The following is a 27,378-nucleotide window of genomic DNA, read 5'->3' on the forward strand; positions in this document are numbered from 1 at the left end:
GAGTAGACTGGGAACCCATTTCATTGATCCCCAATCCTTAGGTACGGCTGTACAGTGCAATATGAATGTCAATACACACAATAGGCTGACTGGGGAGGTGAGTCCCGCCATAAGAGCTACAATGCTAATATTTGCGTAAACTCTTCACAGTTGTGTTCTGTGGGTGTCACCGAGTAGACTGACCCCATTTCATTGCTTCACATTCCAACCTTGTTTTAACATTATTTAGTCTAAATATGGCATGATTCCACCAATTGTAACCTTCTGCGGCACTTTCAAATAGGGACTTTTATTTTGAAGGCAAACCGCTAAATTCCACTGTTGAGCCTAATCCTTATTGTGGCTAGCTTCACAACACAACCCGGTCCGGTCGAGCCTCACTAGCCTGCTTATAACGTTAGCTTTGAGCAACACGGATAAGTAGCTGGCTAGCTATTTATTTGAAGTTCAATTTCAATAGGTGAACAACGTTACCTACGTGATACTTACTCACAAGGATTCCTAAATCATTGCTAAGAATAATGAAAATGACTGCAGTTTCTACTGGTCATTGTTTTCAGGCTGGCTGTATTGCTGCTAGCTAGGTATCAAGCTAAAGCTAGCTACCCCAGAAGTTGCGGTCAAACAAATAATGCTTCATTACCAACGTGGTATTGTAAATGCGTCGTTCGTGGCCGGTGTTTGCTTGTTTGCAGACTTTTTTGGTACAGCTTTGACAGTGCTACTGATAGTAGTGGTGGCGCGTGGCTTGCACATGCAAATTCAGAACACACAACATTCTATAATAGAACTGATATTGGACGTGTCAAATTTAAAAGCTTGGTATCTTATGACACGCAAAGACACAAACGGCGTTCCATAGAATGTTTTGAAGCCAATAGCAGTGAAGCTATTACTGTGTAACTCCGTTAGGGCAACATGTTTACCGGTGCTCATCACCGGAACGGTTCATTTTCAAGGGCAATGAATGCCATTTATCTTGGCGTTAATAGTTTTCGCCTTTTGAGTTGTCTTGCTGACTTTTTTTTTACTCTTTCAAATGACTGCTCGATTTGTTGATTGCTCGATCCACACAGCAGACATCGTGGTATAGATTAGGAATGCTGTGTTGCACGTGTAGCGCAAAATTTTACATAGTCATTACGTCTTGTACCTACGTTATGTAGGTATGCACGTCAGCTTTGAGATCGGTTTTGCACACCGGCGTTTAAACGAGACATCGGGCCGATCCCGATGTTGGCATTTTCAGCTAATATCGTCCGATTCCGATATGTTCACCGAGATATCGTGCATCCCTACTTTCTATCTATGGGGCAGAAGGCAGCGTGAGGGACCATTAGGATCTGAACCCTCCTTCCCCTGTCAGGCCTTGCACTCAACCCAAATGACACCCTATTCCATACATACTGCACTACTTTTGCTAAAAATGAATAGGGTGCCATTTGGGACGGAGTCTGTAACTGATCAGTGATGACCCCAAGGATGGATTTAGGGTGGCTGAGGCTAAATCAGACAAGTATTGGAACAAGGGCCAGCTGCTCTGCTGAGTGCTGTATGAGGAAATGGCTCCAGACTGCACAGGGAAAACAACCTGAACCCAGTGCTCCTACTACCCTGTAGGTGAGCCAGATGACTGAGCTTCTATGGAATGTAGCTGGATCAGGCTCTTTCCCCTCCCCCATACCCTCCCTTCTAAGAAACCCAACCTGACTCAGGGGAAGGCATGCAGGGTGGGGGATTTCACCTCACATGAAAACAATGAGAAACAGAAAAGCAGACATGGGCGACATTTAGAAAAATCACCAGCCGGGATGTAATATTTTCTTGTTTTGACATGTAGCCTTTTGACATTTGATATTGTTCGGCAGGGTTACGTGTACCAGGACTGTTAGTTGTTGGGTAAAAAGACAAGGTTCTCTTCACCCCCCCACCAAGACCTCTGCTAAAGGGCAACGGGGGAGTTGCATAACACGCATCATGGCCGCTGACATTCCATTTCCTGAATTGTCATCGTTCACCCAGACTTCCCTTGGCTGTTGAGGATGTTTTGGGCTGTGGCGCCATCTAGTGTACACAACAGGTCTAGGAGATATCACCTTAGAGTTGTTTACAAGTAAAGCAGGTTAATGCAGGAACCCCCCCCCAACATGGTAGTATTCATCAAGACAAACTATACCAAGACGTTTTGTGACGATAAGTGACAACGGGCATGTCTTATTGGCAAGTTTAGGTTGTCTTCTGTTGTTTTTCTGTTTTCAGTCTGTTGCGTTATGTATATGACCAAGCTTAGCTGCTTAGTAGTTAGCAAATGGCTTTCCCTGTAGTTTTGTTTACTCTTTCTCGATACGACATTTCGTTCTAAATCTCCTAACTTTTCCCTATATCTGGATCTTGTTCTATCTTTAACTCCTGCATTTCTCTAACTTTTGTTTTACACTCTTTTAAGGGTCAGACACACTGAGAAATTTGACTGCCGGTAGGTACTTAGTACCTCTGCCCAGAATGTCGGCAGTTAACTTTTTGTTGTTCACAAAGAACAGTTTTGCCTCCGATTTGCTTCATTTAAGTACTCCAGGCCACAAGGTGGCAGTAGCTTGTTTGGCTTGTGCATGCTGGAGCTAATGTAAGCTAACTAGCAAGCTGCTCTGTTACTTATTTACTTGAAACGAAAGTCTATGGAAGTGAGACTGTCCTTGTGTTTCTTGGCTATTTAAACTGAACAAAAATATAAACGCAACATGCAACAATTTCAACGATTTTATTGAATTACAGTTCATATAAGGAAATCAGTCAATTGAAATAAACTCATTAGGCCCTTATCTATGATTTCACATGGCTGGGCAGGGGCGCAGCCATGGGTGGACCTGGGAGGGCTTAGGCCCACCCACGGGAGAGCCAGGCCCAGCCAATCAGGAATGAGTTTTCCCCCACAAAAGGGCTTTATTACAGACATAAACACTCCTCAGTTTCATCAGCTCTCTGGGTGGCTGGTCTCAGATGATCCCGCAGGTAAAGAAGCTGGATGTGGAGGTCCTGAACTGGTGTGGTTGCACGTGGTCTGCGGTTGTGAGGCCAGTTGGACGTACTGCCAAATTCTGTAAAATGATGTTGGAGGTGGCTTATGGTAGAGAAATTAACATTCAATTCTCTGGCAACAGCTCTGGTGGACATTACTGCAATCAGCATGCCAATTGCACGTTCCCTCAACTTGAAACTGTGGCATTGTTTTGTGTGACAAAACTGCACATTTTAGTGTGGCCTTATTGTCCCCAGCACGCGGTGCACCTGTGTAATGATCATGCTGTTTAATCAGCTTGATATGCCACACCTGTCAGATGGCTGGATTATCTTGGCAAAAGAGAAATACTCAGTAACAGGGATGTCAACAAATGTGTGCTCAACATTTGAGAGAAATACGCTTTTTGTGCGTATGGAACATTTCTGGAATCTTTTTATTTCAGCTCATGTAACATGGGACCTACACTTTACATGTTGTTTTATATTTGTATAGAGAACTAGTGTAGTTAGCAACATTATAATTAAATCACAATGGATTTGTTTTTTGAATGAAGCAGCTGCCTGTCTGTCGAGTCGATGGAGTAGCTAGCTGTGTTGTGCTAAATGGCGACGCTAGCAAGCGAACTGACACTGGCAGTATGGGATAATGGAGAGTGAATTCAATTATTTATTGGTAAAGCATTTAGTTCATCTTTGTTCTTGCAAGAGAAGGAACAGCCTCCAACTGTGCTAAGTACCTATCAGCAGTCCGATTTCTCGGTGTGTCTGTTTCCATTACTCTTTTACTGTCCATGTATGTTTCTCCTGCTTACCGCTTTCGTTCTCTCTCCCTCTCTCAGCCCTGAGTCAGTGGAAGCAAGCCCTGCCGTGAATGAGAAAAACTACCCCAACCACAGCTGTGTGAGTGCACAGAGTCATGGGTATCGGGGACTACCATATACTGTGAGTACACCGCTCTTTTCTTCCTTTATCACAATGTGGCCAATTTTATAGGCCAGTCTCTCTCATATCTGACTATCAACATTCCGATCAAGTACCTTTTTTGTAAGATGTTCCTTATGGACTTTTCGGCAGTATACTAAATGAATGTGTCGGCCCATGAGCGCGTAAGGCCAGTACTGTTGCAAGCGTAGTCTTACATCCGAGAGGAAGGAGAGTCCCGCATGACATGCTAAGTATCTAGAAAAACGTAGCAAAATAGTCGGCGCAAGGCTTCAATGCTATGAATCGCTAATGCTGATTAACACGTTTCCAGCGCCCTCGTGCGTTTTTAGCTAACATGCTGTATTGTCACGTACCATTTTGTTTGCCCTCATTTTCATTCGTCTTCCATTTTCCGTTTCCCCCTTCCTCTTTTTTTTTTTTTTTGTACCTGAACACCCATTGTTTGAAGATGCAACAGTCTTCCGTTGTGTGTTGTCAGGATCACAACTATGGCGCGCCCCCTCCCCCCACCCCACCCGCCTCACCGCTCTCCCAAACCATCATCCCTCGAATGGAGCTCAACGGCGTGGCACGCGGCCCTACCTCCCGCTACCATGACAACGGCCACCAGGAGGAGAACTCTGCTGACAGCGACAGCTCGTCGGAGGAAGAAGGGGCCGTGGCCAGCTGGTGCCACTGCAGCCTGACTCAGGATGGCTTCCTCATTAAGTGCGAGAGCTGCAGGTGAGAGCCGGCAGTAGCCATTTTGAGAAAAGGTTCTGAATACATGGTACGCTCTGTGTGTGTGTACTGTTGAAGTCGGAAGTTTGCATACACCTAGCCAAAGACATCTAAACTCAGTTTTTCACAATTCCTAGTAAGCATTTCCTGTCTTAGGTCAGTTAGGATCACCACTTTATTTTAAGAATGTGAAATGTCACCATAATAGGAGAGTGATTTATTTCAGCCTTTATTTTTTTCATCACATTCCCAGTGGGTAAGAAGTTTACATACATACACTCAATTAGTATTTGGTAGCATTGCCTTTAAATTGTTTAACTTGGGTCAAACATTTCGGGTATCCTTCCACAAGCTTCCCACAATACGTTGGGTGAATTTTGGCCCATTCCTCCTGACAGAGCTGGTGTAACGGAGTCAGGTTTGTAGGACTCCTTGCTCACACACGCTTTTTCAGTTCTGCCCACAAATTTTCCATAGGATTGACGTTAGGGCTTTGCGATGGCCACTCCAATATCTTGACTTTGTTGTCCTTAAGCCATTTTGCCACAACTTTGGAAGTATGCTTGGGGTCATTGTCCATTTGAAAGACCCATTTGCGACCAAGCTTTAACTTCCTGACTGATTTCTTGAGATGTTGCTTCAATGTGTCCACACAATTTTCCTCATGATGCCATATATTTTGTGAAGTGCACCAGTCCCTCCTGCAGCAAAGCACCCCCAGAACATGATCCTGCCACCCCTGTGCTTCACGGTTGGGATGGTGTTCTTCGGCTTGCAAGCCTCCCCCTTTTTCCTCCAAACATAACGATGGTCATTATGGCCAAACAGTTCAATTTTTGTTTCATCAGACCAGAGGACATTTCTCCAAAAAGTATGAACTTTGTCCCCATGTACAGTTGCAAACCGTAGTCTGGATTTTTTTATGGCGGTTTTGGAGCAGTGGTTTCTTCCTAGCTGAGCGGCCTTTCAGGTTATCTCAGTATAGGACTCGTTTTACTGTGGATATAGATAATTTTGTACCGGTTTCCTCCAGCATCTTCACAAGGTCCTTTGCTGCTGTTCTGGGATTGATTTGCACTTTTCGCACCCAAGTACTTTCATCTCTAGGAGACAGAACGAGTCTCCTTCCTGAGCGGTATGACGGCTGCGTTGTCCCATGGTGTTTATACTTGCATACTATTGTTTGTACAGATGAACGTGGTACCTTCAGGCATTTGGAAATTGCTCCCAAGGATGAACCAGACTTGTTTTGTTTTTCTGAGGTCTTGGCTGATTTCTTTTGATTTTCCCATGATGTCAAGCAAAGAGGCACTGAGTTTGAAGGTAGGCCTTGAAATACATCCACAGGTACACCTCCAATTGACTCAAATGATGTCAAATGATGTCAATTAGCCTATCAGAAGCTTCTAAACCCATGACATCATTTTCTGGAATTTTCCAAACTGTTTAAAGGCACAGTCAACTTAGTGTATGTTAACTTCTGACCCACTGGAATTGTGATACAGTGAAATAATCTCTGTAAACAATTCTTGGAAAAATTACTTGTGTTATGCACAAAGTAGATGTTCTAACCGACTTGCCAAAACTATAGTTTATTAACAACAAATTTGTGTAGTGGTTGAAACGCTTAGGTTGGAGTCATTAAAACTCGCTTATGTAAACTTCTGACTTCAACTGTGTGTGTATCTATCTACGTTAATGGTGGGTCACCACTTCTATTTGTCTTAGATTAATAGACATAGTATAAGTCATGTGTATATATATCACCTTGCTAAAGGCCTATAAGATCTGCAATTTCCTGATTGTAATGTTCTCATTTCTGTGATTTCAGGGGGCTAGACAGGAGGAAAGGACTGGACGGCCAACGCCGGAAACAAGAAAATGTATCAGGTATGGTGAATGACAGACTACATAACATACATCTCACTGTGCGTATTCCAAGTATGGAAAACGCATACAGCCACCACATTAATGCATTGGCGTTACGTATATACATGGTGCCACTTGGCCTCAACTAAACCACGTAAACTCCATGGGCCAGTTTTCCTGGACACTGATTATGTTTAGGGCTTTTCACACACATTTCGTAGCTATAGTACGAATCCGACTTTGGATTTATCTGTTACGTTGTATTTTTCGCGTTTGGTCAGGTTGGTTTCACATTGCCAAATGTTAAACAACCATGTGTTCATACGAGTAATTTGTTTATTGGAGAAAATGGTAGTTAACACTGAAAGATTTATCAAGAAGCATAACTTGTGTCCCAAGCTTCATAAACTCAGCAAAAAAAGAAACATTTTTCAGGACCCTGTCTTTCAAAGATAATTTGTGAAAATCCAAGTAACTTCACAGATCTTCATTGTAAAGGGTTGAAACACTGTTTCCCAATTAATGAACATGCACCTGTGGAACGGTTGTTAAGACACTAACAGCTTAGACGGTACGCAATTAAGGTCACAGTTATCAAAACTTAGGACACTAAAGAGGCCTTTCTACAGACTCTAAAAAAACACCAAATGAAAGATGCCCAGGGTCCCTGCTCATCTGCGTGAACGTGCCTTAGGCATGCTGCAAGGAGGCATGAGAACTGCAGATGTGGCCTGGGCAATAAATTGCAATGTCCGTACTGTGAGACGCCTAAGACAGTGCTACAGGGAGACATTACGGACAGCTGATCGTCCTCGCAGTGGCAGACCACGTGTAACAACACCTGCACAGGATCCGAACATCACACCTGGAGGTACAGGTACAGGATAGCAACAACTGCCCGAGTTACACCAGGAACGCAAAATCCCACCATCAGTGCTCAAACTGTCCGCAATAGTCTGAGAGAGGCTGGACTGAGGGCTTGTAGGCCTGTTGTAAGGCAGGTCCTCACCAGACATCACCGGCAACAATGTCACCTATGGGCACAAACCCACCGTCGCTGGACCAGACAGGACTGGCAAAAAGTGCTCTTCACTGACGAGTTGTGGTTTTGTCTCACCAGGGGTGATGGTTGGATTCGCGTTTATTGTCGAAGGAATGAGCGTTACACCGAGGCCTGTACTCTGGAGCGGGATCGATTTGGAGGTGGATGGTCTGGGGGCGGTGTGTCACAGCATCATCGGACTGAGCTTGTTGTCATTGCAGGCAATCTCAACGCTGTGCATTACAGGGAAGACATCCTCCTCCCTCATGTGGTACCCTTTCTGCAGGCTCATCCTGACCTGACCCTCCAGCATGCCACCAGCCATACTGCTCGTTCTGTGTGTGATCTCCTGCAAGACAGTAATGTCAGTGTTCTGCCATGGCCAGCGAAGAGCCTGGATCTCAATCCTATTGAGCAAGTCTGGGACCTGTTGGATCGGAGCGTGAGGGCTAGGGCCGAGTGGGGTAACATCTCACAGCAAGAACTGTCAAATCTGGTGCAGTCCATGAGGAGGAGATGCACTGCAGTACTGTTACTTTTAATTTTGACCCCCCCCCCCCCCTTTGTTCAGGGACACATTATTCAATTTCTGTTAGTCACATGTCTGGAACTTGTTCAGTTTGTCTGTTGTGTAAATACTTGTATGAACATAAGATTCAACATGTTAAGTTTGCTGAAAATAAACGCAGTTGACAGTGAGAGGACACTTCTTTTTTTTGCTGAGTTTATTACTTTCGCTTTGGTCATCCAACAAAATGCGTGAGGAAACCGCGCAATATCCACTAACTGTGACAACGGCCGCCGGAGGAGAAGAGTATACTCCAGTGCCTGTGCAAGGGGTGTGTCGACTTTAACTAATCTTCACATTTTGCTGCCTTAAAATTAAATATAAAAATGGATTGCATTGGATTTTGTTCCTTCAGATCTGAACGACCTACTCCACATACTCAAAGTGAAAGTTTGGTTGCGTATGTCTTCACACCTCAGAGTTTACAGCTGTGAATCATTTTGAAGAGTGTTCTACCAACTTTGCACAACTCTTAGGGCAACATATGTCCATTGTTTTGGTAAAAATTTCTCATGCTCAGTAAATGTGGTTGGGAATCATTGATGCGCAGCGATATTTAATCCTTGACTCTGATTGTCAAACAAATTTAAATCCGGACAGAGGCTAGACCACTCATGAACACGCAACACCTCTTGGAGAGCCATTCTGGTGTGTCTTTGGCATAGAAATCTGTGTAAATTTCTTGCTGATAAAACTCTATCCCAAGGTTAGGTTTTCAGAAGGCTGAGGCAGGTTTTCCTTTAACTTTTTACGTGAGCTTTGCTCCTTTGTCAGGATCAAAAGACATATGAAACACCCCAGTCCCTGCCAATGACACGCATAACAGGATGCTCCCACCTCATTACTTGAAAATACTATGTAATCCTTTTTTAGATGTTTTATGAACTTTTTAAAGCTCAAATCCCGTTAACTAATATGGGCTATGTGGGACGCTAGGGAAATAGCAGGGCGGCAAATTCAAAACAACAACAATCTCATAATTCAAATTTCTCAAACATACAAGTATTATACACCATTTTAAAGATAAGATTCTCCTTAATCTAACCACAGTGTCCAATTTTCAAAAAGGCTTTACGGCGAAAGCAAAACATTAGATTATGTTAGGACATCACCTTGACAAGAAAAACCACACAGCCATTTTCCAAGCAAGGAGAGGCATCACAAAAACCAGAAATACAGCTAAAATGAATCACTAACCTTTGATCTTCATCAGATGACACTCCCAGGACTCAATGTTACAAAATGCATGTATGTTTTGTTCGATCAAGTTCATATTTATATCCATAAACCCCATTTTACATTGGCGCGTGACGTTCAGAAAATGTATTCCCACCAAAACATCCGGTGAATGAGCACATCAATACGCATCATAAACGTTGATAGACTTTACAACAGTTATTGAAAGAATTATAGATATACTACTCCTTAATGCAACCGTTGTGTAAGATTTTAAAATGGCTTTTTGGTGAAAGCACATTTATCATTATTCTGAGTACATAGCTCAGCCATCAAAGCAAGCTATACAGTTACCCGCCAAGTTTTGGAGTCAACTAAACTCAGAATTAGTATTATACATCTTCCCTTTGCTGATCTTTGTCGGAATGCACTCCCAGGACTCCCACTTCCACAAGAAATGTTCTTTTTGTTCGAAATACTACATATTTATGTCCAAATACCTCCGTTTTGTTCACGAGTTCAGGTCACTAATCCAAAGGCATAACACGCAGAACCAGAGACGAAAAGTCATAGTTCCATTACCGTTCATAGAAACATGTCAAACGACCCCTGTCACCAAGAAGTTAACGGGATTGATTTGACAACATCCGGTGAAATGGCAGAGCGCCAAATATTTTGTATTTTTTTAAAGATCTATTTAAAAAAAATAAAAATAATAATCATACATTCACAAGTGCAATACACCAAATTAAAGCTCAAATTCTTGTTAATCTAGCCACCGTGTCAGATTTCAAAAAGGCTTTACGGCGAAAGCAAAACATGCTATTATCTGAGGACAGCACCCCATCAAACAAACATATTTCATCCCGCCAGGCGCGACACAAAACTCAGAAATAACGATATAATTCATGCCTTACCTTTGACGAGCTTCTTCTGTTGGCACTCCAATATGTTCCATAAACATCACAAATGGTCCTTTTGTTCGATTAATTCCGTCGTTATATATCCAAAATGTCCATTTATTTGGCGTGTTTGATCTAGAAAAACACCGGTTCCAACGTGCGCAACATGACTACAAATATCTCATAACTTACCTGTAATCTTTATCCAAACATTTCAAACAACTTTCCAAATACAATTTTTGGTATTTTTTAACGTAAATAATCGATAAAATTTAAGAAGGGATAAACTGCGTTCAATACCGGAGGAAAACAAAGTGGAGCTTGCTTTTCAGGTCACGCGCCTCTATCAAACAGTACACTTCACTCTACCCTCGTTCTGAACAGGGCTGCTACTTCATTATACAAAGGAAAAACATCAACCAATTTCTAAAGACTGTTGACATCCAGTGGAAGCGATAGGAACTGCAAGCAACGGTCTTAGAATTCTAGATTCTCAAGGAAACCCCATTGAAAAGAGTGATTTTTTTATTTAATTTTTTTTCCTGGATGGTTTGTCCTCGGTGTTTCGCCTGCCAAATAAGTTCTGTTATACTTAGACATCATTCAACCAGTTTTAGAAACGTCAGTGTTTTCTATCCAAATCTACTAATAATATGCATATCCTAGCTTCTGGGCCTGAGTAGCAGGCAGTTTACTTTGGGCACACTTTTCATCCGGACGTGAAAATAGCGCCCCCCAAGCCATTAGAAGTTAAGGCCGCAAAATGTGAAGACTGTGTGCAAGGGGTGTGTAGAATTTCACTACCGGCTCAGTAGCCTACAGTATAGCCCCCTTCTCCATTCATCTGCATCGAATGCACTCATAAATGTGCTATTACTCACCGTATGTTAATGTACTGCGTGCATTTGATCAAATGCTCGCAGTCAAACAACCAATAATACTGAATGAACCTCTGGTTCTTTTACTGTGTTTGGTCCGGACTGCATGATCACCTGCAGCGAACCACACCACAGTACAAATGGAATCGTACCGAGATCACCCTTTTTGCACGAACCACGGTGTGTTTAGTGCGGTCACTAGTGTGGATAGTGTTCACACCAGTCCAAACGAACTGAACTAAGGGAGAAAACGCGCCAGAGTTCGGAAAAAATGTTCCAAACCAATTTGGTGTGAAAGCACCCTTAAACCTGGTCTAAAAAGTTCAATGCAGAATCTCTATTTTAAAAAGCTTTTTGTTCCGGGAAACCCACCCTAAGTCTTTACTGTTGGCGTGACCAGGTGGAAACTAACTTTGCCAAGTACCTGTGAATGCTCAAGTCTCTCTTGCGCTTCTAGTGGGCGATAGCAGCGCCACGGAGAGTGGCGACGAGGAAGTGTCGCCCGCCACGGTGTCCTACACAGCAACGCAGCACACGCCCACCAGCATCACACTCACAGTCAACCGCGTCAAGCGGAACAAGTCCAAGAAGAGGAAGAAGAGCACGGAGAAGGCCCGCGGAGTGCCCAAGGGCAAGAAAATAAAGGTAGGAACTTGGGAGTAAGAGCACAGTCCTCAAAAGAGCACAGTTAGCAGAGAGTCCTAAGTGTGTGTGAAATGCGAGACATGCCAGGCAAGAGTGCCAAATGAAGTGCTAGCGGAAGGTGCCAGCCACCATGTGGGCTAAATGCAGGTGGTAGCGATGGAAAGAGTATCCTTGCTAAAGACACCAATAAGTATGGGGAAAATGGCCAAGTGTGCCAAAGCCCCTTTTCACACTTTTTTTTGTGTGGCATGAGGGAGCAAATGCAAAACCCACAGCTAGGAAGAGGACCAAGATGGTAAAGTTCCTCGTTTTAACTTGCTCTTAATATGCCAATTATACCTCTAGAGCCCAAGAGAGAAGTTGCGGTCTTTTTCTAGTAGCATAAAGTTATTTTTGCTATATTATTTAGCTGAATCTCTGAAACGTGTAAACACAAGTAGACTCTCTGAAACGTTGCCTAGACGTTGTGAGTAGGAGACCCTCTGAATGTTGTCTAAACGCTGTGAGTAGACTCTGAAATGTTGTGTAAATGAGTGTCTGTCTTTACAGGCCTTCAGAGAGGGTTCTAGAAAGTCCATGAGGATGAAGGTAAGATGAATTCCTTCCCGAGGATCTTTTGTTTAGTTATACAGTACCAGTCAAAGGTTACTCAATGGAACCATGATGCTAACAGTGGCACTGATTTCTTCATCCCATTAGCTACTGCTGTGAAGTTAATTTATATACAGTACCTGTCAAGTTTGAACACACCTATTCATTAAACGTTTCTTTTTTCCCACATTGTACAATAATAGTGACGACATCAAAACTATGAAATACACATATGGAATCATGTAGTAAGCAAAAAGTGTTAAACAAATCAAAACAAATTGATATTCTTCGAAGTAGCCTCCCTTTGCCTTGATGACAGCTTTGCACACTCTTGGCATTCTCTCAACCAGCTTCACCTGGAATGCTTTTCCAACAGTCTTGAAGGAGTTTCCACATATGCTGAGCGCTTGTTGGCTGCTTTTCCTTCACTCTGCGGTCCGACTCATCCCAAACATCTCAATTTGGTTGAGGTCAGGCGATTGTGGAGGCCAGGTCATCTCATGCAGCACTCCATCACTCTCCTTGGTCAAATAGTCCTTACACATCCTGGAGGTGTGTCATTGTCCTGTTGAAAAACAAATGATAGTCCCACTAAGCGCAAACCAGATGGGATGGCGTATCGCTGCAGAATGCTGTGGTAACCATGCTGTTTAAGTGTGCCTTGAATCCTAAATAAATCACATACAGCGTCAACAGCAAAGCACCATCACACCTCCTCCATGCTTCACGGTAGGATCCACACATGCAAAGAAAATCTGTTCACCTACTCTGCGTCTCACAAAGACACGGCGATTGGAACCAAAAATCTCAAATTTGGACTAATCAGACCAATGGACAGATTTCCATCAGTCTAATGTCCATTGCTCGTGTTTCTTGGTCTCTTCTTATTGGTGTCTTTTACTTGTAGTTTCTTTGCAGCAATTCAACCATGAAGGCCTGATTCACAGCAGTCTCGTCTGAACAGTTGCTGTTGAGATGTCTGTTACTTGAACTCTGAAGCATTTATTTGGGCTGCAATTTCTGAGGTTGCTAACTAATGAACTTATCCTCTGCAGCAGAGGTAACTCTGGGTCTTACTTTCCTGTGGTGGTCCTCATGACAGCCAGTTTCATCATTGCGCTTGATGGGTTTTTGTGACTGCACTTGAAGGAACTTTCAAAGTCCTTCAAATTTTCCGGGTTGACTGACCTTCATGTCTTAAAGTAATGATGGACTGTTGTTTCTCTTTGCTCATTTGAGCTCTTCCTGCCATAATATGGACTTGGTCTTTTACCAAATAGGGCATCTTCTGTATACCACCCCTACCTTGTCACAACACAATTGATTGGCTGAAATGCATTAAGAAGTAAGGAAATTCCACAAATTAACTTTTAACAAGGCACACCTGTTAATTTAATTAATTCCAAGTGACTACCTCATGATGCTGGTTGAAAGAATGCCAAGAGTACAAAGCTGTCATCAATGCCAAGGGTGGATACTTTGAAGAATCTCAAATATATAAAATATATTTTGATTTGTTTAACACTTTTTTTATTATTATTATTTTGTTTTGGTTACTACATATTCTACATGTGTTATTTCATAGTTTTGATGTCTTCACTATTATTCTACAATGTAGAAAATGCTAAAAATAAAGAAACCCTTGTATGAGTAGGTGTTTCTAAACTTTTGACTGGTCCTGTATATCAATGTATAAATACACTTCACAACAGTAGCTAATGGGATGAAGAAATCAGTGCCACTTTGTTAGCATCAGGGTTCTATTGAGTGACACGTTCCTTTGAGCATAACACAAATACACCCATTTTATTATCATATGTTAAGTTGATATAGAGCACAGTGCACCACCCACCCATGATAACACATTCATCTAAGGGGAAGAAACACAGGTTGTACACCTGACATGGTCATTTATGAAAGGTCTTAGAATGGAGGTGAATAAAATAAAAAGATATGTATTTTCAACACAACACGGCTCTGAAGTAAAAACATTCTACTCCCCTCCCAGAACTCCACTACAGAGGCCAGCGCGGTGGACGAGACCACAGCGGAGGGATGGGAGAGCCGCATCCGCCAGTGGACGGACCAGTACGAGGAGGCCACGGCCAACCAGTACAGTGCTGACGTCCAGACACTGCTCCAGCTGCACCGTGCCGCCACCGTTACTGTTGCTGCCGAGGGCGTGGTAGTGGGTGATACAACGCCAGCGACAACGACGACCTCACCGGCCCAGGTCAACGCCTCGGCCAATGCCATGGACACAATTAACCGAACGGAGCTGGCGTGCAACAACACGGTGCTTGGCTCTCAGATGCAGTTACAACTGGGGCGGGTGACGCGTGTGCAGAAGCACCGGAAGATCCTGCGGGCGTCAAGGGATCTAGAGCCAGACACTCTGATCATTGAGTACCGGGGCAAGGTCATGCTCAAACAGCAGTTTGAGGTCAACGGACACTTCTTCAAAAAGTATGCATTCGTTCATTACACTTCTCCATATGGTTGCTGAATTCCCTAAACGTTCCCCAAACTTCCATGCTTTTTCAAGCAGGCCCAATAAAAATTTGGCATCTTTGTTTTTTTTTGCAACCCAACCAACTAATATGTAAGATGTCAAATCTGACATTTAAGGTGGAATATTTGTTTTCATATGCTGCACCATTGCATGGTTTTTATGAAGGAAATTGAGGATGTATTATTATGAAAAAAATACAAGTTTTGACATGATTTTGACTTCTTCTAGGCCCTACCCTTTCGTGCTGTTCTACTCCAAATTCAACGACGTGGAGATGTGTGTGGACGCGCGGACATTTGGGAATGATGCACGCTTCATCCGGAGGTCCTGTACACCCAGCGCAGAGGTCAGCCATCTTGTTTAATTTTTCTTCAAGAAAGGCATTGGGTGTATCTCAATAGTTTACACTTACTCCCTCATCTCCTCTCCTTAGTTCACTTCATCATTTGAAATGTCAGACCAGGTGAATTTTGCTCTCACCTTTCCTGGGCTCTTACATCAGTATAGATGAAGGAAAAGAGATAGGGAGAGGAGGCCATGTATGCCTATTGACCAATCTCACAAGTATCAAACACCGCAAGCTCCCAACTACTATCTAATCAACGCAACACTGACATTATCCCACCCCTGGTTAGCCACCCATTGGCTTAAAAAGCCAAACCTAAAACAATATCTGCCAATTAATTTCCAGAAAAGTTGCCCCTGTTTATCTGTGGTGCTTTCCCCAAAACCTTCTCAATGAAATGTTAACTGCATTGTAGGCTTACCTGGCAGAAGTATATCATGAGAATCTATTGTTATTTGCGAACTTTGCCTTGAAATGAGCAGCAGCAGTACAGAACCATCACTAGACCAGCACATTAGACAGCACTTTCCTCACTCGCTAGATGTGCAATTAAAGGGGAATTACACTTAATCAATTTGGTAGTTTTCTTCCAGACCTAAACAAAAAATGGTCTTCTGATATGATTTAACCATTGACTCAGAACATCCAATTTTGTTGTTTCTCTATGAACAATTGTCATTTTGAGAGTGAAATACTAAAATCTAAAACCAGGAAAAATACAAGTGAGTAAAACATAATTTTATAATAAATCACAGATTTGAAAGTGCGCCCCTTTAGTTTTTTTTATTAACCATAATTTTACCAGGTATATTGACAGAAAACAGTGCACTGCTTTCTCTTGTACAGTAAGGACCTGCGGAAGAGTTGCAGGGGAGAGGAGAAGAGAAGAATGTGCCTATTTGAAAGCTAGAAAAAAAGAGTAGCTTGTGACATGTTTCATTATTATTATTTTTTTATGTTGCTATCATGCTGGAAAAGGTTGGAGACCCCTGTTCTAGGGGGAAGTGGATACAGTCCTAGCCAAGCTAATGCAAAATGTCTTCTGTCCCCTCCAGGTTCGGCATATGATCGCTGATGGCATGATCCACCTCTGTATCTACGCCGTCACGCAAATCATCAAGGACGCCGAGGTCACCATCGGCTTTGACTACGAGTTCAATAGCTGGTCAGTGTCAATCAAGTATATCTGTAAAGCCTTTTTATATCAGCACAAAGTGCGGTTTCGCTCTTCTCTATCTCGACCCTAAAGTGTCCATCTGGGTTTTAGAAAATACTTTTATTGTTATCGTTATTGCAGTAACTACAAGGTGGACTGTGCCTGCTACAAGGGCAACCAGCAGAACTGCCCCGTGCTGAAGCACAACCTGAGCCCGCGCGAAACCCTGCTCTGCCACGCAACGGGGTCGTTGCCCCCGCCCTCCCAACCCACGGGGGCCGAGACGCGGCGGCGGAAGGCCCAGCGGAGAGAGATGGAGGGGCCAGGTGGCGGCAAGGGACCTTTAGGCATGTCAGATGACAGTAACCAGCCGCCCGAGGAGAGTGGCGAGGTCCGGGAGACGCTGCAGGGCAACGTCAGCCTGGGCAACAGTGACACAGAGGTGTGTGTTTGTCTTGGTGCAAAGACGTGTATGTATAGAGACGGGGTGGGTGGGTTGTAGAGGATTTTACAACTCGTGGTGCTTTCCTACAGAGACACACTGGGGTGTGTGTAATGAAAATTAATGCGCCATTTCGCAATCACAAAGTAATGTGTGTTACAGGAGGGACTCCTAGATGGGGTGAAGCTGGAGGAAGGAGAGGAGGAAGAGCTGGACGAGAACGGAGTCCTCATCTCCAGTAGACCGGTATGTGCCACATAATTCCTGTCGCACCAACCAACCCACTGTCACTATCAAATCATAGTGTAAGTCTGCAGTTCGTAACCCACTCTCTCTGTCTGTAGAAGAGGACGCCCAGCGCAGGGGGCATAGACGAGTTTAAACAGGAGGGCCTGGAGCCTGGAGAGGGGAGCGGAGGGAACCCCACGGGGCTTAACGCTGCGGCCCACCAAGCAGGGGTGGGGATAAGCACCCGCCGTGCCACCTACGTCACCGTGAGTCAGACTTTCATCCCCCTTACCGCCACTCTCTCTTTGAACTTTGTGACCAATTTCAATATTGACCCCCCCCGACTCTCTCTCCAGGAACCCTCCTTAGCAGCCGACGCAGACAAGGCCCTGGTGTGTACTGCTCCCCTCCTGGCCCCTCTCGCGGCGCCCCCCAAGCCTCCCCCGGCCCGCTCCTCCAAGCCACGGCCCAAGAGCCGCATCTCGCGCTACCGCTCCAGCTCATCGCAGCGAGCCCGCCGCCAGCGGCAGGCCCTGGCCCTGCAGCAGGCAGCCCTGGAGCAGGCGGTGGTGGCCGAGGGGCAGGAGGGTCCCCTGGGGGGACCCGGGACAGAGCTGAGGCTGGGGGACGGAGCATTGGGAGCTGGGCAACTCCTCGACGGAGAAGGCCTGAGTGCTCTGAACAAGGGCAACCTTCGCAACCTGCCTAAGACTAAGAAGGTGAGCGGGATGGGGCTGACTTCCAACCACCATCTAGTTTTGTATTTAATCGTTATTTCTTAAACATTTAATGAACCAGGACAACTCTTTAGTTTTTTTGTTTTTTGTGTTTGTATTACAACATTTATAGTCCAATATACACACATGTAGAATTTGGCTCTTAAAAGTCTCTTCCACAATTAGTTAAAAATAATTCCCAAATTTCTCGCTAAAAAGTCCCTTTTTAGAATTTGGCGGTAACGAGTCTTCCAGAATTTGTTTGCAAATAATGATCTCTCCCTCCCCCAGTATCTGGTGACGGAGTGGCTGAACGACAAAGTGCTGGACAAGGTAGTCCAGCAGGAGGCACCCACGGTGGAGCGGCAACTGCGCATCACCACCGACCCCACGGTGCTGGCGACTACACTCAACATGCTGCCAGGCCTTGCGGCCTCCCCGCTCATCTGCACAGCGCCCAAACACTACGTGCGCTTCGGCTCGCCTTTCAACCCTGAGCGCCGGCGCCGGCCCGTCAGTGTGGACGCCACCTACGGCTCCTTCAAAAAGGTAACGGTGGAGGGAGTTGTGGAAGTTGTTGGGGTCAATGGGGAATAGAGGGGTACATGGATAATGTGATGTGTAGTGGGTGCTTGAGAAGGACAGGGCTGTTAGAAATGGATGCATACCAAGTGTGCACTTGTCCACTACCCTTCATAGGTTTGAAGGATATTCAGTGTTCCGGTATTTTGTCTGATGCCTGTTTGTATCTCCCCTATGTGCAGAGATGGATCCAACAAGCCCAGGATGAGAGCGGGCTCTGCTCGGGGGGCCTGGAGGACGGCACCGAGTCCACCTCCTCCCACCAAAGTAACAGCAGCAGCTCCACCCCCAACCCTTTCAAAGCCGGTATCTACAAACGTCTTTTTTTTTCTGTTCACTGTCTACTAACAAGTCTAGTAGCATTTGTAATCTAAACTCTGCAAAAAAAGAAACGTTTTTCTTCCATTGAGCAAGTCTGGGACCTGTTGGATCGGAGGGTGAGGGCAAGGGTTGTTCCCCCCCAGAAATGTCTGGGAACTTGCAGGTGCCTTGGTGGAAGAGTGGGGTAACATCTCACCGCAAGAACTGGCAAATCTAGTGCAGTCCATGAGGAGGAGATGCACTGCAGTTCTTAATGCAGCTGGTGGCCACACCAGATACTGACTGTTACTTTTTACCCCCCCCCCCCCCCCCCCCTTTGTTCAGGGACACATTATTCTGTTTCTGTTAGTCACATGTCTGTGGAACTTGTTCAGTTTCTCTCAGTTGTTGAATCTTATGTTCATACAAAAATTTACACATGTTAAGTTTCTTTTTTTGCTGAGTTTAGTACAGACCTGGTTTATACTATTCCAAGTCTTTCAAATACTTTGAGCATTTTCAAGGTCGACGATGTTTGCACTTTTGGGACTTTTCATTTTTTTTGTTCCATTGCAAGAGGTCAGCCAAGCACAGATGCAGCATTTGAAAGGTTTATAATAGTTGAAAAAATTGTTTTTGGAACCCGGGTCCGGTATAACAGTCTTGCTGTTGACGAGCACACTTCCTCAGACATGCCAGTATTTAGCGTTGGCTATTATTAGTCTGGTATTGTTTTACTTACTTTATCCTAATTAGTCAACCATGTACATCATTTTAAGTGAACCTAACCCCAAACAAAGATCTTTCATCGGTGTGCGCTGACACCAGTCACAGCAGATCGTCTGACGCTATTGCTTTTCTTTCCAATTAAAAAAAAAAAAAGAACTGGCGGCGCCCCCCAAGAAGCGGCGGTCCATATATGGCCCGGAGGTGGAGGCAGCGCCGCCTCTGCCCGGCTCAGAAGAACATGGTCTGCTGCTGCGGCCCCTGTCGCCCATCACTCCCCCGCTGCCGTCGGACCAACCCCTGCCCAGCCCCGCCTCCTACGCCGCGCTGCTGGGCTGCTACGGCGACGAGGAGCGCCGGCTGTCCAACGGCATGGCTGGCTACTCGCCACTGCCCTCGCTGCCAACCAGCCGCTGCAACACGCCACTGCAGTTTGAGGTACTTTGGAAGGATGCGGATAAACACACACAGACATACAGAAATAAACACGCTCGCGCACACACACCCACACACACACACACACACACACACACACACACACGACATACTGAGCGTGTGTCAGTGGGGTACCAGAACACATGACATTTCTGCGTACAACGCTACAGTGCATAGACATGGTTGTTTTCGCTGTGCTATCTATCTGTTTATAATGGTATTTCATGTCTTTCTTCTACCCATCAAGAACATATCATCTCCGGAGGCCTCTCCTGTGCACAGGCCTGAGTCCATCTCTCCAGAGGTAGGCATTCACCCCACAGACCCAGAGTAACTGTGAGAGCACTGGAGACGGGGCTAGATGCGTTAGCTTTAGTGTCACCGGATAGGGAACACAGGACAGATGAGGGCAGGTGGGTTTTTTTCTCCTTTGTCACAAGTTTCGTAACCCTGTTTCCCTCTTCTTCCTCCTCCTCCACCTGTAGCCGTGTCTGCAACCGGACGTTGATGCCCCGCGCTGCGCCCTGCAGTTCCCCAACCTGTCCTCGGGCCTCGATGGCCCTGTGCCCGCCATGTCAGACGACTTCTCTCTCCTCTTGGCAACGGGGCCTCCTCCCCCCGACACGCAGGGGCCGCTGGCCTCCATGGTGGGCGGGGCAGGCCTCCTCACTCCCCTGGCGCCAGGCACCTTGTCCGAGTCGGCCCAGCAGGCCAGAGAGCAGAGCTTCAGGACTGAGTTCAACCTCATCTATACCTGCTCCCCGCTCAACGCCAACCTGGGCAACCCCGCCACCACCGACAGGCGCCTCAGCCAATCGGAGGGCAGCTTCTCCCCGGCCGAGTCCTTCTACAGCACCGTGAGTGGCCAAGGGCCTCTGGCGGAGGCAGGGCCTGGCTCTCTATCGCCCTATGGCGAGCAGCACTATGGCGGGGGCTACCCAGACAGTGGCACCCCTCCCCACCACACCAGTAACCCACCGCAGAAAAAGAAGGCAAGTCCAACTCTCTCAACCTCTTCCTGATTTTCTTTTTTTTATTATTATTTTTTTCCCCCAAAGAAATTGTATTATTTTAACAAAGATATTTGTGTTTTAAATGAAACTCCCAAATGGCGGTATGCTAGGTAGATCATGTTTGTAGTGGTAGTATGGAAGAAGTGCCTACATGCTTATTGGTATAATGTCCACATTTGAGGGGAAAGAGTGATATTGAGTGTGGTAGAGTATGTGGAAACTGAATGACTATTCGGTCATTGTAGTCTTTCCTTGCTTTGTGTTTTCCCATTCACTTTGTGTCAACTAGATCAAGTGGGCTCAGTGATTCCACGCAGAGATAATTAAATCAAAACAGACGTGGGGTAACAATTGTCATTACATGTCTTTAGAAACAAACAATGCCGTACTTCTAGGATGATTTACATTTTCTCTCTCTTTATGTGTATTCTGTCTTTCCTACTGCAGCTAGCCCAACAGGTTTTGTGTTCTGTCGACCCTCTCCTCACCCTCCCACTCCCCCCTATGCTCCTCCTGAAACCTTTGCCAAGTCTTTCTTCCACTGTTTCTACCAAGGCAGAGGGCCAACCTGCAAACCGTTAGTCTGCTGACAGGACAGCCAGGTTACCAGGCTATAGCAGTAAGACGTGAATACAAGACAGTACACAATATGGTGAATATTTCCATACCATTTAGAAGTGTGCATGTAAATATTGTTTCGCATCCGCATACACAGCCCCGCCCCCAAACTCCCCTTTCCCCCCCCCAAAAACGACATGAATATGACCTATTATATCAAAACATCTCTATCAGAAACATGGTCACCCCGTCGTCTCGGAGCGCCGTGCTACGAGCCCGATGATGCATGGTGTCGTCTTCAGGCTGCCGAGGTTGGGCTTGGCCCTGTTGGCGTCGGCTACACTGGCCATTCGTCTATGGTCCATCTCATCCATAGTTCTGTCCCCCTGTGCCCGCATCCCCTTTCACCAGCCTCGATCCATGCCCAAGTCAGATCCATGCCAGCTGTATGGCCAATGCCCATCTAAGAACCATACTAGCACCCCTTCTAGAGGCACCCCTAAGGGCCCAAGGACAAGCAGAAGCTCCATAAAAGTAGTCTTTGGAGCCCGAGAAGCTGTTCTAAGGGCCCAAGCGGAATCAAAAGGCCCTAACAAGTACAGTAGTCCTCGGGTCCGAAGACCCTACTGTGTGGCGACTCTTCAAGTCCTAAGCCTCTAACGGCAGCTCTTAGGGTCGAGGCGGGGCCTCCTGGTAGCCCTGATATCGGGCTGTCCATTCAGCCAGCCTTCATCTCTCTCATCCTCCCCCTCCCCCGTCCCCTCCTTGAGTCTCCTGCCTGTTTCATGACGACCTTCTGCCGGGCTGTTCTCTCTCATTTGTCTCTTGAGTGTGGGTGTATGTACCGTAAGCGAGTACCCTGTGGTTCTGTTTTTGTCGTCCCCCCCCTTTTTCTGTTTTGTTTCTTACCTCGCAGTGGTTGCTTTGTGTTGTGATGTTTCATTTGATAATGATAAGTTGCCTGTGCTGATGTTTCATTTTGGCCCGTTACTAACTATCCACAAAGAACAAAGGCTTCAAAAGTCAAAACAGAATGGTGGTGTGTGTGACACAACCCATTTTAGAATATGATAGCTTCCTGGTTCTGGTAATCACGTTGACGCCAGTATCAATACTCTGGTACAAAAAGCCAGTTTCTTTGCCATTCAGCAGGGTTTTGTCCCGACACTGTAGGGAGAGCGTGATAAAGCTACCCTGGATTGCTTCGTTGTTTGTCTGTTATTGTCAAAGTCAACTCATTCCAATTGTCAGCCAAGGTATTGTATTTTTGCACCTCTGTATCCACGTCAGATAACCACAGCAACTGAGGATGTTGACCCACCATAGAACTCCCAGGATGGTAGAAGTAGTAGATCGGTGACCTGTGGTTGCTCTTCCGTTCAGGGTTTGGTAACATTTTGGATGTTTGGTCAGTCCGTTGATAATGTGTAAGCGAACGTGCATTCAAGGTAAGTTGTTTAACAGTTGAGTTGATGCATGACGTCCTGACCATGCTGTACTGGTGAGTAATCACTGGTGTCGCAATGCAACCAGTGGTAGTGTGTGTGTGTGTGTGTTATAGGACTAAGGCTGTACATATGACTGACTAGGGATGGTTCTTTTCCCGCGACGACTCAGGTGTCTCTGCTGGAGTACCGTAAGAGAAAGCAGGGGAGCAGCAGGGACCCAGAGCCCGGGGGTAGCTCCCTGGACACCCGCCCCAGCTCCATCTGTGCCAGCTCCAAGTCCCCTGCAGGCCTCCGTTCCTTCCACCTACAGCCCCCAGCCTCCCCCCACAGCTCCTTCTCCTCCCCCACCCACTCCTCCATCCCCCAGATAGAGGAGGTAAGCCCCCCAGATAACCACCACAACGTTACCACCTCCCACGCCCCTGGACCACCAACACAGCAGCAGTCCAGGGCTCAGGAAGGCACCAGCCACTGGTAAGACTAGACACCGCCACCACATCCTCTCACAGCACTTTGTTCCCTGTCACTTTGCATTCACTTGTCTTGCTGGTGTGCAGTTGAATTAAAGGGTAACTACACTCAAAAATAAGCATTTCTTTAGATTTTTCCCAGACCTCAAAAGTGGTCTCCTGACATGGTTTAAGCATTGTTGTGGACTTGGAACATCCAATTTGTTAGTTTTTTTTCTATAAAAAAAAATAAAAAATGTGACTTTGAGAGCGAAACCTGAAAATATCGACAAAAAAAGAAATATTGTACAGATTTTATAGGGTCCTACATAAGTGTGTGTGTGACTGAACATACTGTACATGACGGTGTTGGTGTTTTGCTTTGGTCCAGGATGGTGCCCACGACAGTTGAGCGGCTGAGGGAGGGCCAGGGCGTCTTAGAGCGGGTACTGAGGGGCTCCCTCAAGATGGACCGTGTGCTGAAGAGAACGGACTGCTCTGCTACAGACAAGGACCCTGGTACTGCACTCGTTTTCACTACCATTTTTTTTTTTGTTTTCACATAAATGAAGTAGTAGGAAATTCAGGCCAGATGTCTTCCTGTCCCAATTTTAGACTAGACTAAAACATAGACCTCTAGTCTGAAATATAGAGGCATGTTTAGGCTAGTTTGTCTTGGTTTTTCTCGTCTTAAGTCTGTTTTGTCTGAAAGGTAGGCTAGGTATCTAGCCTAGTTTGGAACGACGACATTTGCCAAATTCATTTCGGATTCTGAGGTTTCAGTGAATGTGCACGCATGTACCATCTGTTCTCCTGTTAAGCTTGTGTCCTGTTATGTTTTATCCCAGATGCACACCGGTATGAGATCCAGACGGTATCCCTGGCCTCTCCCATGAAAAGCCCACAGAGATACAGCCCGTCTGTCTACACACACCAGGTATGGTGTCCCTTGTCATTTGTGAGAGTTGAGTGTTTTGTTTCGCCTGGTTTTGTACTAGGGTGTCAGGAATAATTTTGCGTGTTTTCTCATTCTAAGGTGCAGCCCCCCTTATCGGAGAGCCACCAGCAGACAGTGGACAGTCCGGCCTTCCTTCAGCAGAGCGTGTCCTCTCCATTCCGTGGTTCCTACAGCCCCTCGGCTCCCCCTCCCTCAGGCCAGGGCTTCTACTCTCGCCTGTCCTCCCTCTCCGCCCTGTCTCAAGACACCTCGCAGCAGCATCAACAGCCCCTCAACCCCCTGTCCTCCTTCCCCAACCAAACCACCTCCACTGCAGACTCTGCGCTGTGCGGGGCCTCCAGACCGCCAGGAGGCAACCTGCACCAGCTGAGCGGCGGCAGCAGTATGGACGGGTCCCACGTGTACAGTGGCGGGAGCCACCTAAAAGCCAGCCTCTTGAACAGCGGGTTGTCAGGGTCTCCCACCCCTGGCTCCAGGGCTCACGGCAACCCTAAAACAGACTTGGGCGCCGGTGCTGCGGGGAACCCGGCGTCCCACCACGCCTCCAGACTGAGCCAGCAGCAGGCGTCCCGGAGCCTGAAACCAGGCAGCCCCGGGCAGACAGTGCTGCAGGCCGGCTCCAGGCTCCTGGCGGCCTCCACCGGCCAACACTACCCACAGCGCGGGACACCCCTCAGTCAGTTCCAGCACCCACCCATACAGGGGTCAGGAGTAAGGACACAGTCAGGAAGCTTTTAGGATGTTGTGTGTTTGTTTGCTTGAGTGTGTGTGTGTGTGAGTGAAATTGTGTACCTCCTATCTTAAACCCTGTGGAGAAACTAGGCTTGGGGGAGGGGATATATACAGACCTAAGAGGAGTAAGGACTTGGCTTCTTGTATGGATTTCTCCTGATTTTCTGTCTTTTTGTTTTATCTGAAAATAAATTACTGCATTCTAAACATGGCTAATTGAGGAACTTCAACATCATCAAGGAATCAAATGAAAAGAGATGTTCAACAAAACAAGATGTGTAATTTGAAATTGCCCTGACATGAACAGACTGTGTAAGACTGGCTAAGTAGATGGGGAAACTCAACACTTTGTACAGATACTCATGGTTTTCTTTGTTTTTGTTTTTAAAGAAGCGTACCTATTGTTTTGGTACCGGATTTGATAATGCTGAGACGGCAGGTGTAACTCAGCAGAGACTTTGTCAAGGTAACTTTTTGGATTTGGCTAGAAGCCGGGTCAGTCCTGCAGTATAAGTGTTTCGTTTGGAAAGGGGAAACGATACTAGCAAGAGTGTATGTGTGTATCATCCATTATAAAGATGCAGAGGGTGGCAAATAAGAGCTGCCTAAAAATCATTCCTTATGATTTCCAGTTTTTTGTGTCTCAAACTTAGCCAATTTCTGAAAACTCTTGATCTGTATTTTACTGTTCAATGATTTTAATTTTTTTTCCCCACGTGACTGTTTTGATTTGATGTATTACTACTTCACAGTAGATTTGCTATATTGTACTTGAGTCATACAGATCTTGTAATTCATGGTGCTGCAGTTGTTTTCGTTAAGTTATTTACATTCAAATCCAGTTATGTTCCACTCATCCGGTTGATTCAGCTCATTTGTTATTTGGAATCAAGACTTTTGCCAGAAATACATCTTAGTAATCGTTAACTTTTATTGTGCTGGAGCGAGAAGTAAGAAGCAGAATAATCTTTTTTTTTTTTTTTCTTTACTCCGTTGTTGGGTTTGTTCTCTCTTGAATCCTGTCGGATTCTTTTTATGAAAAATGTATTGAGAATATATTTTTTTCTCTCCCTCTGACCAATCCTTGCATTCCGTATGCCACCTAAGAAACTAGGAGGATAATCTATGGCGGGATTTGTTTGAATGGTATAAAAAAAAGGAAAAAAAGCTGCTGTGTTCTCCTTATTTTTACGCAAGTGCTGCTTCAAGACGTTTCCCTTCCCACAGAATGCTGTACCTCCATTTCAGTAGGGTCTTCACCAACTGAATACAAAACAAAAAGATGAAAATCACACAGCGAAGTTAACAAGTCATGTGCCATGATCACTGCAGTGGGACTTTTAATCAATGTTAAATGACATTGCTGATGCACACTGGGAGATGTAGTCTCCTCGTGACAGACGAGACCGCAGGAAGATGGACTTTTTATGGAACTCGTTTGGACGTTCTAGTTTGGTTGGGAGTAAATGTCTTTGGGGAGCCAGGAACCACACTGGGGCTTTAAGGGAAGGTTTTGGACAGAGGGACTTGTCAGCTTGACCGGACACTTGACCTTTCTTATTGCCTCATCCATAGACAAAGGGTACTCACTTGTTACATGAATGTTTGACCGAAGACTTCAGAGAAATTTGTGACCCAATATTACCAGCACCTTAAGTGAAGACAGACAAAACCCTAAAATGAAACAAACGAGAATGTAAGATCATGTGTACTTGTATAAAATGTGTTAAACTGTATGATGAAAAATATAGTACACAAAATTTGCAGCATGATCTTTATTTTTCTGGATCTTACTGATTGGGATGACTGAGTCTGTCCAGAAAATCCAGTTTACTCAACAACAAAAAAACTGGACAGTGCATTTTTTTTCTGGTGAGGTTTAACTTTTTTTGTTTTGATTTTTAAACAGAGCATAGTGGTAACTATTTGGTCTCCCCATCGAAAATAAGTAATTCATTTTGATAAAATACATTGAGTATTTTGAAATTGGCCATTTTAGATATTTCATGCAAGGACAATCTTATGTTTACATTTTAGTAATTTAGCAGACACTTATCCAGAGCAATTTACATGAGCAATTAGGATTAAGTGCCTTGCTCAAGGGCACGTCAACCATTTTTTTTTTTTTTTTTTTTACCGAGTCGGCTCAGGGGATCGACCCAGCGACCTTTCGTTTACTGGGCCAACGCTCTTAACCGCTAGGCTACCTTCCATCCTATCTATGGTATGTTGTGTATACCTTTTCCCCCCAAATCTGTGAGGGAAATGGAGAGGAAAAAATGTCCACACAGTATGTTAAACTGCCATTTTTTATTAGAAAGAAATTATATACATACAATGAAGTCAACAGTGAAATATTGGCATGCATTTCCTTAGCTTAGCAATACGTCACTGATGCTTGCGTAAAGTTGCAATTTCTGACA

General features: G+C 45.3%; 1 protein-coding gene across 5 annotated transcripts in view; it reads left to right on the forward strand.

Moving 5' to 3' along the window:
• Window positions 1-26,721, forward strand: part of LOC106565254 (histone-lysine N-methyltransferase SETD5) — a 51,462-nt gene extending 24,741 nt beyond the window's left edge. Inside the window, exons 3-24 of one of the 5 annotated variants that reach the window (XM_014132154.3) lie at window positions 3,858-3,960; window positions 4,412-4,686; window positions 6,515-6,573; window positions 11,576-11,763; window positions 12,313-12,351; window positions 14,363-14,820; window positions 15,095-15,212; window positions 16,268-16,377; window positions 16,510-16,810; window positions 16,973-17,056; window positions 17,155-17,304; window positions 17,395-17,757; window positions 18,046-18,303; window positions 18,519-18,642; window positions 19,520-19,800; window positions 20,045-20,101; window positions 20,283-20,789; window positions 21,370-21,462; window positions 22,986-23,290; window positions 23,657-23,784; window positions 24,114-24,202; window positions 24,302-26,721. In XM_014132154.3, the coding sequence (XP_013987629.1) occupies window positions 3,858-3,960; window positions 4,412-4,686; window positions 6,515-6,573; window positions 11,576-11,763; window positions 12,313-12,351; window positions 14,363-14,820; window positions 15,095-15,212; window positions 16,268-16,377; window positions 16,510-16,810; window positions 16,973-17,056; window positions 17,155-17,304; window positions 17,395-17,757; window positions 18,046-18,303; window positions 18,519-18,642; window positions 19,520-19,800; window positions 20,045-20,101; window positions 20,283-20,789; window positions 21,370-21,462; window positions 22,986-23,290; window positions 23,657-23,784; window positions 24,114-24,202; window positions 24,302-24,961 (4,750 nt within the window). In that variant the 3' untranslated portion in view covers window positions 24,962-26,721. The remainder of the gene's footprint in view (window positions 1-3,857; window positions 3,961-4,411; window positions 4,687-6,514; window positions 6,574-11,575; window positions 11,764-12,312; window positions 12,352-14,362; window positions 14,821-15,094; window positions 15,213-16,267; window positions 16,378-16,509; window positions 16,811-16,972; window positions 17,057-17,154; window positions 17,305-17,394; window positions 17,758-18,045; window positions 18,304-18,518; window positions 18,643-19,519; window positions 19,801-20,044; window positions 20,102-20,282; window positions 20,790-21,369; window positions 21,463-22,985; window positions 23,291-23,656; window positions 23,785-24,113; window positions 24,203-24,301) is intronic. The other 4 variants (XM_014132155.3, XM_014132156.3, XM_014132157.3 and 1 more) reach the window with 4 other exon arrangements.
• Window positions 26,722-27,378: the final 657 nt, after the last annotated feature.

This window comes from Salmo salar, chromosome 12 (genome assembly GCF_965601325.2).
Source record: "Salmo salar chromosome 12, fSalSal1, whole genome shotgun sequence".
Lineage (NCBI taxonomy): Eukaryota > Metazoa > Chordata > Actinopteri > Salmoniformes > Salmonidae > Salmo > Salmo salar.